Source organism: Sus scrofa, chromosome 4 (genome assembly GCF_000003025.6).
Source record: "Sus scrofa isolate TJ Tabasco breed Duroc chromosome 4, Sscrofa11.1, whole genome shotgun sequence".
Lineage (NCBI taxonomy): Eukaryota > Metazoa > Chordata > Mammalia > Artiodactyla > Suidae > Sus > Sus scrofa.
Window position 1 is genome coordinate 75,934,169 of NC_010446.5, and position 15,101 is coordinate 75,949,269.

General features: G+C 44.8%; 1 protein-coding gene across 1 annotated transcript in view; it reads right to left on the minus strand.

Annotated features, from left to right (window-relative positions):
• Window positions 3,321-15,101, minus strand: part of TGS1 (trimethylguanosine synthase 1) — a 31,664-nt gene continuing 19,883 nt past the window's right edge. The window contains 5 exon segments of the mRNA XM_001927876.6: window positions 3,321-4,775; window positions 9,947-10,025; window positions 10,987-11,047; window positions 11,050-11,202; window positions 14,856-14,999. Of these exon segments, the coding sequence (XP_001927911.2) occupies window positions 4,653-4,775; window positions 9,947-10,025; window positions 10,987-11,047; window positions 11,050-11,202; window positions 14,856-14,999 (560 nt within the window). The 3' untranslated portion in view covers window positions 3,321-4,652.

Below are 15,101 nucleotides of genomic sequence, written 5' to 3' on the forward strand. Positions count from 1 at the left end.
CGAGACCTTTCTGTGTGCTCCTTACCACATCCACTTAGAGGGCAGAATGTCCGGGACACCTTGAGGGACATGCCATGCCGTAAGATACCCCTTCCTCCTGGACCCCCGTTGCAATGCAAGTGGGCACAACTGAAATCATTTTGTGTGTGTGTGTGTTTTGTATTTTTAGGGCCACACCCACAGCACATGGAAGTTCCCAGGCTAGGGATCAAATCGGAGCTACAGCTGCCTGCCTGCACCACAGCAACGTGGGCTCTGAGCTGCGTCTGTGACCTACACCACAGCTCACAGCAGCACTGGATCCTTAACCCACTAAACAAGGTCAGGGATCGCACATGAGTCCTCATGGATACTAGTCGGATTCGTTAACTACTGAGCCACGATGGGAACTCTTGAAATCATTTTTTTTTTAAATTTCAAAATAAACTTAGGAGTTCCCTTTGTGGCACGGTGGAAATGAATCTGACTAGCATCCATGAGGATGCGGGTTTGATCCTTGGCCTCTCCCAGTGGGTTAAGGATCCGGCGTTGCCATGAGCTGTGGTGTAGGTTGCAGATGTGGCTTGGATCTGATGTTGCTGTGGCTGTGGTGTAGGCCGGCAGCTGTAGCTCTGATTGGACCCCTAGCCTGGGAACCTCTATGTGCCGCAGGTGCGGCCCTAAAAACAAAAACAAAAACAAACAAACAAAAACACACTAAGAGAAAAGTTGCAGGTCCTATAGACAAAGACTTTTCCTTCCATCAGTTTAAGCCAAGCTGCTGATCTGCTGTCCCGCTGTCCCGTCTATAATGGCCATGTCTTTTATTTTTGTGTTCTGATGCTTGAACGTCTGAGACTCTGCTGAGTCCCGACGGCCTGCTCCACACAGGGAGCCGGTTTCTAGAGACGACTGGCTAAGGAGGGGCTTTGCAGTGCAGAACAAGTACCAGACAGCCAGAGACAGCCCTGGCCCCAAGCCCGCCAACATGATTCGAACTGGCAAGTTAAGGTCTTCTAGTAATTCAGTCTCTTGCTTGGCAAAAATGAGCAAAATACTGCCTACCTCTCAGAGTTGTGCAGCATGTTAGATGACCTCATACTCACTGAGCCTTCAGAGCCGACTCCACCGTGAGCCCTGCATTATTTCATGGTGGCAACACTGGAGCCAGCTCCCAGGCCATGCTCCAGCCTGAGGATGACCCGGGCTGATGCAGTGTTTTCTCTAGTGGCTGCGGGTGACCACAGAGAGCTGTGCAGGCTGGTGAATTAAGGAGGTAGTGATGTGGGCAAGGCCACATTAGAACTGATGGTATATATTGTGTATGTAGTGAATAAGAGCATCTGTAACAATGTATATTTGTTATATAGGTATTTTTTTTGCATTTTTTTATTGTAAAGATACATACAATTTACCATTTATAAAGGTATAGTTCAGTGCCCTTAAGGGCATTATATGCTGGCAATCAAATGTTCTTCCCCGAACCTTGTCATCTTCCCAACATCAGCTCTGTACCCAGTCCACACCAACCCCCGCCCTCCAGCCCCTGGCACCCACCCCTCCACTTTCCTCTAGGAAACTGACTGCTCTAGATAACGCTTGTAGGTGAAATTATACAGCATTTTACATTTAGAAATAAAGTCTGAGCACCATGAAGTCCGGACATGAACTAGAATCAGCCACAGGCTCCAGTACATTGTCTTCCTTTTCTCCTTCATTTTATTTTATTTATTTATTTATTTTTATTTTTCTGACTTTCTGCCTTTTCTAGGGCTGCTCTTGTGGCACATGGAGATTCCCAGGCTAGGGGGTCTCATAGGAGCCGTAGCCACCGGCCTGCACCAGAGCCACAGCAACTCAGGATCCGAGCTGCGTCTGCAACCTACACCACAGCTCATGGCAATGCCAGAGCCTCAACCCACTGAGGCCAGGTATCGAACCCTCAACCTCATGGTTCCTAGTCGGATTGGTTAACTGCTATGCCATGATGGGAAATCCTTCATTTTTTTTTTTTTTTTTGCCATTTCTTGGGCCACTTCCCCGGCATATGGAGGTTCCCAGGCTAGGGGTCTAATCGGAGCTGTAGCTGCCAGCCTACGCCAGAGCCACAGCAACGCAGGATCCGAGCCGCATCTGCGACCTACACCACAGCTCACGGCAACGCCGGATCGTTAACCCACTGAGCAAGGCCAGGGATCGAACCCTCAACCTCATGGTTCCTAGTCGGATTCGTTAACCACTGCGCCACAACGGGAACTCCGAAATCCTTCATTTTAAAAACAAGCCATCTTTCTCTGTTGGACAAAAAGCCCCTACACCCTAAGGAACACAGGCTCTGACATGGGAAAATGGTGGCAAAGAGGGATGAGCCCCTAAAACAGGAAGGAGGGCAGGCCGCTGAAGCTCATGGTCATCCCGGTGAACAAGGGGCAGAAAGGGGCCCCTGTCCCTTGGGTCTGCCCCCCCTCCATTTTCCCACCCATTTTAAGCTTTTGTTTTTGGCGGTGACCACAGCACGTGCAAGTTCCTGGGCCATGGATCCAACCTGAAGCACAGCAGTGACCCAGTGCGGTGCGGTGACAATGCTGAATCCTTAACCTGCCACGCCACGGGACTCCTCACCCATTTGAGTCGACTCGGAGCTGCAGCTGGAGCCAACACCACAGTCACAGACAGGAGGGATCCGAGCCGCGTCTGCAACCTATACCGAAGCTCACAGCAATGCCAGATCCTTAACCCACTGAGTGAGGCCAGGGATCGAACCCGAAACCTCATGGTTCCTAGTCAGATTCGTTTCCGCTGCGCCACGACGGGAACTCCACCACTGCCTATTTATTTATTTATTTGTCTTTTTGGGGCTGCACCGACGGAATATGGAGGTTCCCAGGCTAGGGATTGAATTGGAGCTACAGCTGCTGGCCTAGGCCACAGACACTGCAACACCAAATCCGAGGCACATCTGCAACCTACACCCACAGCTCAAATATATTTTATATTTTTTCCAATGGACGTTTAAAAAGACACTAACCTTACAAAATAAATGGATGTTTAAAAGTAAATTCTGGGAGTTCCTGTCGTGGCTCGGCGAAAACGAATCTAACATCCTTGAGGATGCAGGATCGATCCCTGATCTTGTTCAGTGGGTTAAGGATCTGGCACTGCCGTGAACTGTGGTGTAGGTCGCAGACTTGGCTTGGATCTGACGTTGCTGTGGCATGGTGTGGGCCGGCAGCTACAGCTCTGATTCGATCCCTAGCCTCTACATGGGAGCCTCCATATGCTGTGGGTATGGCCCTAAAAAAAAAAAGCAAATTCCAGATAGAGCAAAGACACGAAATAAGGTAGTTCTAAAAAAAGCTTGGGTAAGTGTCTTTTTATGCTGAGTGGAAAAGATCGTTCACAAGGACATAAACCCAAAAGCAACAGAGAAAAAAGATGAAATCTGAATACATAAAAATTAAAAAAAAATATTACATATGGCAAAAAACTTAAATCACCAAATAAATCTACCTATAACAATAAGGCCAACAACCACCTGGAAAAACATTTCCCAAACAAAGGTCCGTAGTTTACAAAGAATTCATATGTGTTAATTTAAAAAGATAACACCCTGAAAAGCAACTGATGAAAGATGGCACTAGTCATTTTAAAGGGGGAAAACTATTACAATATACGAAAGTTTTCCACATCTCATTCATAATTCAGGAAACACACCCAGGCAGTGCGCATTTTTTCACACTTGAAATAGCGAAAAATTCAAAGGTTTGAGGAGGTGCAGAGCTGGGGTCGGGTGATGGACGGAATCGTGTGTTCGGCACAGAACAGCTGGTAACTGCGAGCCCGCTAACAGCGCAGGGGTCCAGCAAGAGGGGACCGGCCCCGTTAGGTAGAAAGAAGCTGGAGTGTGTGTGGCCGTGAGAAGGAGTGAGGTAGATCCGTGAATCTGTACCGGCTCGGAGAGTTTCCCAAGACACACGCGTTTATAAAAAAGTATATACTTAAAAAATATATACACGATGAGTAAAAAAAGTGGGGGCACTGAACAGGGCATTGACGAGGAGAAAACAGAGTATTAGGGTATACTGGAATTCCTTTCTGTCCTCCAAAGTACTGCAAGATCCTGTTAACCCGTGGTGGTTTCTAGAGAGAGGAACAGGGGTTGGGGAGGGGAGGGAACGTGTTCTCATCATTTTGTACCATCCGTACCGCTGGTCTGTCTACCTGGAAAGGATAAGATTATTTACTTCAGGAGCAGTTAAGTAAATAACATTATTTACTTCAGAAGCAGTGGGTAGATTATAACTCATTCATCATTTTCCCTATATCTCTATAAAAGAAACACAATAATTGCTTTTACACACACACACACACACCCACACAAACGCAGACGTTAAATTAAAAAAAAAAATACAGATACACTGACTGACACAAAGCACAGGGAAAGCCTGCCTTTGCCGTACTAGACTGAGGCCCAACGCCCATAGTGGATATTACACAAAGATCTCAGGACACTTCATTAGCAGTCATCAACCTTCTGTACGTTTCTGTTTCACATGGGGACACGATGGTGAGTGAATGGGACGTAATGTCAGCGAGGACAGAGAAGAAGCGCAGTGTCTCAGGTGAGTCATGTTCTCATCCCACATGATCTTTTTGTCTTTGAACCACCACAGTTACGATTCTGGGGCTGACCTGCGGATCAGATCCCCAAAATACGCAGTGATTGTCTTCAGTTTATTATTAAGAAAGTTTTGTTCTATTTCCACTTGCCCTCCAGGCCCAGCCAAGGATGCCACCTAAAAACAGAGCAGAAGAAAGTCACATATAATGAAGCACAATTTCAAAACAAATCTTTCATTCATATGCTTTATCAGATAAGAGTCTGGTTTTTATGTCAGTCTTTCAAGTAATGAGCCATCTCAGACGTTCACTGCTCCTTCCCAGGTATTAGTGCAGTATGTGATGGCAGAAACCCATCTTTGATGTTGTGGGTAAGACCTCAGTGCTATATGCTACTGTATGGGACCTCAGCTCTCTAATGACAGAAGCGATTGAACCCGAGAAGATGAACGTGTTCTTCCCTAACGTCCGGTTTGTTGATTAAGATGGAAATTTGAAGAGCTCCCTTTCCTGAAAGCTTTTATCCGGTTCACCGTGTCTTTGCATCCTGCCCTGCCATCCATCCGGCAGTATTTGCTGACCACCTGCTACCCAACCCTGGGAGGACATCAGCGAGTGGGCAGATCAGATCGGGTCTGACTTCTGCTCCTCCACCCTGCCCTCCTTCTGCAGGGGGGCTCTTGTGCTTAGTTCTCCTAGCTTGATCACCTCCTCCACCTACTGCTGTTGGGTGTGCGTGTGTGTGTGTGTGTAAGCCCCTCCCCCTTTTTATTTTGGTAAAATATATCACTTTTTGAAGTCTATGGTGATTAACGCCTTCACCTGGAAGCTGAGAGCATCAACCCTCTCCACCTCCAGAGTCACCTCAAAACGATGCTTCAAACTAGCAATGCTTTACCCTAAGTTCTTACACACATTAAGTTTTGCTTTAGTCCAGCATTTTTCATGCAACGTCTCAGGTCTATTATTAGCACACATACTACCTTCTAACCCGATGACAGCGGCAGAGACCAGTCTGTGGGGCAGCAGTGCGGACTAAGGAGAGCGGAAGGCAGTCAGAGGACCGGCCACACTGAGTGCTGGAGGGACCCGCACCAACACACAGACCACGCCAACGCACTTGCATAACTTTGTCCCTGGAACTCGCACAACTCTAGTTGTATATTTTGCAGCAAGGTGCTGATGGTCTAGCTGCGTTTGGAGCTGAGAGATCTGAGCTCAGTGGTGTTACACATGCCCCACCAGCATCTAGCAGACGGTGAATAAGTATGTATTTTTTTAAAGTGTTTTAACTTCCTCTTAGAAAAATGTCACAGATACAGAAATAGGAAAGACAACAAAGGTCATTCTATGGTATACTCTTAAAAAAAATAAAAAAGACGCTGTCCCTCCAAGGCAGGGGTAACTTCAATACCAACCCTGCCCACAAAGAGACTCCAAAAAAAGAGACGGTGGGTGTTTTTACCTACAGGAACAGGTGCCAACAGAAGTCAAACACAGAGTCTGTTATAAAGGTAAGAAGCACATATACATCCCACTCTTTGCTAATAAGGAGTATAATATAAGTAAAACTAGAAATGAAAAATAGCTAAGTAGTCTCAGAGTGGCAATTATACGTGTTCTATTTTGTATTTTGACATCTTTATGCCAGTCTGATTTTTCACGAGGGAAGCCAAAATGAAGAATTTTGTCTTTACCCAATCAAAGGCATTTTGATTAGTATGTTTAAAATATAATTCTTTCACAGTAATTTTTCTGTGAGTTAAGATATAAATGAAGTGCAGTATTTCTCCTGTTCCTTTAAATTGCAATTTAAAGAAAGTGAGCAGAGGTTTTTCTCGGGGGAGGGGGGGGAGTGAGAGAGGAGGAGACAAAGGAGAGCTTAACACCAGCAAGAAGCCTCCCAGGAGAAGAAGGGCAGAGGGAAAAAAACCCAGCAAAATCAGAAGCAAAGTTTAATACCTGCTGTACCCATTTAGAAAAAGCCATCAAGATAGGCTTTGGCTTTCAAATCTAAAAAACAGGAATCCTGTCAATCTCCCCAAAGAGAGCACCCTCTGAGCCATAAACAGAATTACATTAAAACAAATCTCTGAGAAGGCAGGGGTGCTCCTTTTTCCTCTCCATACTTTTTCAAAGTCTGCCTGGACTTGGGTGCTTTGGACAGAAAAAGGAATGAAGATGTCTTACATGGGAGTTTTTGAGGTCTCTTATAAAATGGCTAATAAATTATTTTATTCAACAACTACTGAATAAATAACTTACAGGTTTTGTTCCAGGCAGTGGAATGCAGCAACCCTCCCCTGCCAAAAAATCCCCTTCTGCCTTTAGGAATCTTACATTCTAGCTGGAGCCTCAGATGATGGACAATCAAAGCAAGTACTAAAAATGCCTCTCTATTTGTGTTTAGAAAGAAATTAAAAAAAAACCAAAACAAAAAAACCAACAGTTACTTTCATTGAGTAACACATCACTTTCATTAGAGCAGACTTTCAAATGCTCTAATTAAAAGTAATTTCTAACTTTTCCGTTTTGTACATTTTAATTATTTTCATAAACACCATATATTTTAACGGTTAGAGTTCTGGAGTTGAAAAGACCAAACATTATGTATTTCAAGCCCATAAATAGTACTTTGTTTCAAGCAAACTTAATGCCATCAATTTCCAGCTGTCTTTATTTTTCACCAGCAGGGTTAACTGAAAAAAATGTCATCTGGTTCCTTCCCCTTTCTTAAAGTTTAATAAGACTGAAGGAGAGAGTGAGAATGAGAGAGCACTGGGGGCAGAGGAAGAGGAAGAGGGGGAGGGAGAGAAAGATCAGTGGCTCTGGAGAGTACACCAGCCTTTTGGCAAAATACACCAGATTCACCAAAAGAAATCCCAGTTCGTTTGGACTGGAGCTAGAACTAAGGACTGAACCCTCACCATAGACTTCCCATCAGGCGATAAGGCTGTTCTGTGGGGACAGGAAGAGAAACGGGTTAAGGTCACAGCAATGACTTGAGTGAAATAAAAGAAAAGGTGGAGAAGATTTAGGAATTAAAGATTCAAAACTGCATTTTTTTAAAAAGAAAACTGATTTAAAGTAAAAAAAACATGGTAACAATGAATAGGAGAAAACTTCCAACTGGATTCTTATGGAAAAATACATACTAAGTACTTTATTAACAGAAAGATGCAGAAAAATTAGAACACTGAAAAAAATGCCCTAGTACTATTTTGGAGAAGTGATTATTTCTGCAGTATGCAAAAACCTGCTTAGAGGCAAAATATACCACGTGAATATGAAGAGCATTTTTTTGTGGGGCCTACAGATCTCCGCCAATTCCAGTGACAGGAGCAGCCAGCATCAGAAACGCTGGCTGCGATTAGAAAGCTAATGTCCACTGACAGGTCTCAATCTCTAAGTTTCTTTTAGAACACTTCAATACACTTTCCTTTTTCTTTGTCTTTTTAGGGCCACACCTGCAGCATACAGAAGTTCCTAGGCTCAGGGTCGATTTGGAGCTGCAGCTTCCGGCCTACACCACAGCCACAGCAATGCTGGATCCATAAGCCACGGAGCAGGGCCAGGGATCGAACCCACATCCTCATGGATACTAGTCGGTTTTGTTACCACTGAGCCATGGCAGGAACTCCTCAGTTCCTTTCGGACTCAGATTATTCTCTGATGCCATTTCGCCCTCTAGAGGTAGAAAATGCCAATAAACCACCAATCTTAATTTTGGCAGGTGTGTGAAGTAAACCAAAACTCAAGACAAAAGGTTAACTTTCTCCTTGGGCATGTGTTCATTTTAACTAGAAAAATGTTCTCACTTTAACTTCTGCAACAAAGAGTGAATTTCCTATTGTCATTCAAATACCCAAACATGTCCACCAATATAGCCTCTCCTGAGACTAATTATGTGCATAATATTTCTATGAGAAAGCCACGAATTTGGAGCAGGCTGAGCCCTATCCGGGAGCCTAGAAAGCAGATCCGAGTCACATGAGCAGCAGCTATGAGGTTTAATGTCCGATTTGATGTGAAAATGCATAAAGCGCGGAGGTAGTGCTTTCTTCTTTTCTTGTAAGACATACAGTACCTGAGATGCCTATGACCCAATGGTCATCAAGGGGCGACAGGCAGCAAGACCTGACTTCGTCTCCCTCTAAGCTCACAGCGCGAGAGCTCAGACGTGTTAATCTATTTACTCCTCTAACCCAATCATATCCCTGGCAGCACAAATTTATGCCTGGGCCACAAATTTATCCCAGAAAATAAATCAGAGACTCTTTCCCAGTAGAACCAGGTCTACAGCTAAGGCCATAGAACAGGAAAAATCTTCAAGACGCTGAACTTGGCAATAATTTCTTGGGTATGACATCAAAAGCACAGGTAATACACAAAAAAATTAGTTGAGGTGAAATGCATCAAAATTAAAAGCTTCTGTGCATCAGACGACACTATCAGGAGAGCAAAGAGATGACCCACGGGATGGAAGAAAACACAGGCAAAGCATACGTCTGATAAGGGGCTGACATCCAGAAGACGCACTCTTGAAAAGATGGTCAATGCCATTTGTTATTAGGCACATGCAAGTCAAATGCACAATGGGAAACTATCCACTTCCATCAGGATGCCTGCTACCAAACAACAACAAACAGAAAGTAACAAATATTAGTGAGAATGGGGAAATCAGAACTCTCATGAACTCCCAGTGGGAAAAGCAAAATGGTTCAGTTGCTGTGGACGACAGTATGGTGACCCCTCAAAGACCTCAACAAAGAATTACCATATAATCCAGCAACTCCACTTGTGAATGCATAACCAGGTGAACAAAAAGCAGGGGTCCAACCAGATACCTGCACCCTCATGTTCCGAGCAGCAGCATCCACAACAGTCAAAAGGTGCAAACCACCCTACGTGCCCGTGGACAGATGAATGGACAGTATGTTCATACAACAGAATATTGTTTAGCTTTAAAAATAAAGGAAATTCTGACACATATGCTCTAGTCTGGATGAAACTCGAGGACATTATACTAAGTGAAACAGGCCAGATGCAAAAGGACAAATTCTGTATGATTCCACTTCCATGCGGCTTATACGAGCAGAGTCAACTTTACAGACCCAGAAGATAGAACGGTGGATACCTGAGGCAGGTGGGCAGATGGAGGGGAGAACGGGAGATGAAGAGATGAAGCAGGCATGGATTTAACTGCCAACTACTTTCAGTTTTCTAGTAATAGTCAAAAAGCCAAGGACTTTTCATAAACACCTTCTCAAATAAAGAAATGCCCTGCATCTTTTCCTGCCCATTCTTCACAACAGTGACTCATAGAAGTTCTTCAGTAATGGCTTACCTGGTCGACATCAGCATTTCTTGGCAGAAAATAAACAATATTATTGGTGATCATCTGGGAAAGTCTGAAAATTTCAAAGGTGGATAGTAGTTAAGGAAAAGTAACCAAAACAGCAGTTAATTCTATCAGAGCTATGTTCTTCACTTCTTATATCATAACCCAAATGTACCCTGTTATGTACCAATCAGGCAGACATTTAGGCTAACAGGGCTGGAAAGAGAATTAGGAAGCACATGGTCCTCAATGCATCAGGGATTAGAGGTCAAACCTATTCATTCAATGATCCTAGTGGTAGGAGAGCAAGGGCCGGAAATACCCATTCTTTCTGCCATTTCCTAGTTACTGTGAAAACAGAACGGGAAAGCCCAATACTACCTCTTTTCCAGTAAAAAGATAAGGAACTCTGTCCACTGTATTTTTCTAAATTTTAACTAGCAATTTAAAGCACAATTCCTGTTAGAGTCATACATGACTCCTCTGGGATACGGAGCTCCTGCTGTGGCACAGTGGGTTAAGGATCTGGCTCAGTCTGGTGTAAGTTGTAGCTGTGGCTCAGATTTGATCCCTGGCCCAAGAACTTGCATATGCCACAGGTGCAGCAAAAAAAAAAAAAATTTGAAATAACGGCTTGCTTTGGTACCTTGGAAGCATTAACAGGTAAAATTTGGAGATAGCGAATTACAAGCCCCTGTGCGTTGAAGAGCTGGGGACTAGGCACCCAGACTCTAGGGACGGGTCTTGAGGAAATCCCCAATTTCCAGACAAGAATTCCAAACAATTACTGTCTTTTAGTTCCCATTTTGTAATGGTAAAACTGGAACATGACCAATGGAAAATATAACCCCACATTTGCCATAACTTTTGGAGATGGATTGCCAGTTATTTTTCATGCAAAACAAACTGGAATCTATCAAGTGCTATTAGCTACTATCTCTCCTCTTTACCACTCTCTCTCTCTCACTCACACATACGCACGCACACACACACACTCCTCCCCACGAGCAGCGTTTGAAAGCACTCTCAGGACTCCGCAAGGATATCCATCAGGAGCCATCATGGTCCTAATGTCGAAGGTCTCCGCGGTGGCGTAGTCGGGGCCTCCCAGGGCGGGCTGAGGAACACGACGTCGGCCTTTAAGCGAGGAGCCAGCTGCAGGAAATCGCCTTGGATGAACTCAATCTTGTCTGCTACCCCATACACTTCCGCATTATTTCGAGCCAGATCAATCTTGACGGGATCAATATCAATGGCAATCACTAAAAATGGGAAGAAGAAGGTCATCTGGCCACATATGGAGGCGAGAGCATCATAAATTTAAATCTCAGTTAGACAGTCACTTTTGCTGGGCCAGGAATAGGAACCGCAGGGTCAGGCCTTGAGCACCGCCTCCCTCAACCCCCCCCCCCCCCGCCCGGGCCAAGGCAGGCGGGGACCTGGCTGCCCAGTGTCCACCCAGCACCCAGTCTGTCGCGAGCCCCCTGCTCTGCACAGCGCACAGCCCAGCAGCAAACACTTGGGAAGGTCACCAGGTGCACGGAAAGCCTATAAATGCTGAGATTTCCGATTAGACCGTTGCTTCAAAATGAGGCAATTTCCAAAGGAAGACAAATTTGACAACTTCTACAGAATAACAAAATAAACACTTTTTGACAAACCTAAGAGATGTAAAAACATCTGCTGGTGATGTTTAATGAGACAGTTTAGGTAGAGAACAGACGTTATGTTTTCACCACACAAGCTTCCATTTAATTTATTGCAATTTCATAATCAGCAGTGCAAACACAAGTTAATTTAGGCTCCCTCACGTCCTGCAGTAAATTACTCAAGCACACCTATACGTGCAACAGTATATTTGGGGCACTATTTTATATCTGGAAGGGCTAAGCGGAATCCTGATATATATCACCATGATTGTCAAGCTGTTGTCCAGAAAATGCTGGTTTCAAAATTAGCTAAAGCTTTTGAGAAATAACGTGCTAAATAAATCATGTGAACAATGAATACAAGTACCAATTATATGTCTGCAAAAGAGCATTTGTAATGCTATTTTCTCCGTTCTCAGTAAAATAATATTCACGTTTTAAAAATGTCCCCATTAGCTGCTTGATTTGCTACCTTTATACAGCACAGAGACACGTGCAAAGATATACTGACAACAGCAAAAATTCCGTGGGAAAAAAATGACTTGCAATCTGAAATACCATGTGAATTCTCACGCTCTCATCCGTACTTCCTGTAGCGCCATCCTGGTCTCCAGCCTGTGAGAGTGAAGTGCTGCCAAAGGCTGAGGACACTGCACAGAACCGCACTGCCCCAAATGGTGGCCTCCAGCCACAAGCCACAGCTGGGCACTGCTTTCCAATGGATTAAAACTGAATAAAACGGAATAACCTTAAGAACACACTGGGCAGTACACATCCTACCATTTCTGCCATCACAGCAAGTCCCGCTGGGTAGCAGTGATACGGAGTTACTGGAATTCAGACAAAGGGGGAAAAAACCCTTAAGTGTGAAATGCAAACTTCTGTAAATTCTCTAGCTATTCAGTGGACTACGTGCACAGGGAGCTTCTACCTGAATGGAAATCGGTCTGGCACAAAGGGACCATGCCAATTACACGCCATTTTCTCATATGTGTACACGTGTGTGTGCAGTGACCCTTGAACAACACAGGCTCGAACTGCACAGGTCCTCTTTAGGCAGATTTCCCTGACTAAATGTGAAGGACCACGTGATCCACGGTTGACTATGCAGCCGCGGAAGCACAGGTATGGACAGCCAGACGTAAAGCTGGCCTCAGGTTTCTGACGGGGGTGGCGTGGGAAGGGGTCAATGCCCAACCCATGTGTTGTTCAAGGGCCAACTGTATATAAGTGTGTATACAGTTCAAGAGTAGTTGATTATATGCATATGTGCGTATAAACACACACACACACACACACATACACACGCACAATTATCCTCTGAGTTCCCGAATATAAAGCAGACAGCCTACCCCTACCAGGTAGCACACACCGCCAACACTGGAGCACTCGAGCTCCTCCTGGCTCGGGGGGAAGGTCACGGAACCCCACTCTAGGACCCGAGGACACTGAGGACGCCCGAGCGTCCAGGTCACAGGTTGCAAGGACAGGGCGGGACAGCCAAGGCTCCAGCAGGGTGTGTGCACCGCCCCCTCCCACAGAGGCGGGTGACCCGCGGATAATCCGAGGGCCTGAGCGAGGGCGCTGTGCGCTCGGGCAGAAGTGACCTCCTCCAGCCTGGGGTCTGCGGCGCAGGCTTTCCTTCACCAAATGTGGACCAAGCTAGAGAGCCCTGGCAACAGACCTGTTTTCACAGAAATACAAAGCTACAAATACAGACCATTCCCAGGATATTCTGAAAAAACTTCCAGATCAATATGTTGTTTTATCAGAAGCAGATATTTTAAATAAGGGTACAACACAATGCCAAATGAAGACACTTTACAATTTCTGAGGAAAAATCATTTCCGTGCAATAAACATTGATTTGAGCTCATAAAAATGGCTTATCTAGCAAAGGCAGAGAAGAACTTTAAGAGTAAATAGTGAATTCAGGGACAACAAGAAAGTAACTTCTTATTTTCTAGTAAATAAGAAAATAGCTTTCATCAGGCTGTCAGGGACCATATGAAGATGGCAATCAGCCTGCTCTGGAGCAGGGTGGGACTGAACAAGGGCCACGTGCACCAGCCCTGGGCTTAAAACCCATGTTAAGCTGCACCCCATCATTTCCTAGCTCCTGTATTATGCTTCCAGAACTACATGCTTTCCTACTAATATTAAGAACTGTATACGGAGTTCCCTTTGTGGCGAAGCGGAAATGAATCCGACTAAGAACCATGAGGTTGCGGGTTCGATCCCTGGCCTCGTTCAGTGGGTTAAGGATCTGGTGTTGCCGTGAGCTGTGGTGGAGGTCAAAGATGTGGCTCGGATCTGGCGTTGCTGTGGCTGTGGTGTAGGCCGGCAGCTGTAGCTCCAGTTCAACCCCTAGCCTGGGAGCCTCCATATGCCCTGGATCCGGCCCTAAAAAGTAAAAAAAAAAAAGAACTGTATAAAAATTAATGAGATAATTGCAACTTACTAAAATGGAAGTTATACATATAAAGATACTTGAGAAAGAAGGCATCTTCGGAGTATGACAACAGTTGTTACCTTTAAAATATCACATTACACTACACTTAAAAAATAGAATTGAGAAAGAACAGGGATATCAGATTCAGAAAAAGCTGAGGAAAAGCCGTGGCTTCACAACTCAGCTACTCCAATTTGGACAGACTTCAGATTCATAAAGCCTGCTTCCCCAGGACACTGCACCCGGACTGCCCACTCAACACGTCCCCGGCAGATGGAGAGTAACAGAGGTTTTCTTTCTTGTGATTCCAAACAACCAGGAGCACAGTTAAAAGATTCTTAGTGTCTTAAAGTGTTAAAGCTGAAAGTTATCACAGAGGTTCCCCCAATTTAAGATCTCCTTTCAATGAAGGTTAAAGGATGCCCACGGGCGTTACTGGCAGTGAGGGACAAAGCTGGGACACCTTGTCCACTCTGTCTAAAGAATAGTCTCCCATTTAATATTTTTAGTTTCATGTGATGTTACAATCTCGGCTTCATCAGCCTGTGTCTGTGTGAGGCTGGGCAAGATACTTCATCTTTTATTTCTTGGTTTAACACAGAGAGCAAAAGACACACATCGCAAGGCTGTTGACTAAATAAATTAATACTTAATATGCTTAAATTAATTCCTGCACCGATATACAAAACGTGTGCTTAAATACCTGGCATTAAATTATTAATTATTAAATCTCAGCAGAGAGAGACTGAAGCAAAATGAAGCATTTGCTGAATAAACCAAAATTAATGACGTCTCTTCCACTGCCGACTACTTACCTCTCTTTCCTGTTAAGGCAAACTGAATGGTGTTTCCCCCAACTCCACAAAACGCATCGACCACAATGTCACACTGGAAGGACTGGCTGACCCTGCCAGCGATGTGCTCAGCGATCTTCTCAGGTGTGACGGAAAACCAGCCCTCTGCCAAGGGAGAGCTTCTGTTAGGATGCTCAATGCCATGAAGCCAAACACAGACACAGCAAACATTCCTATATGCCTTAGACGTTAAACAAATGGAAAGTC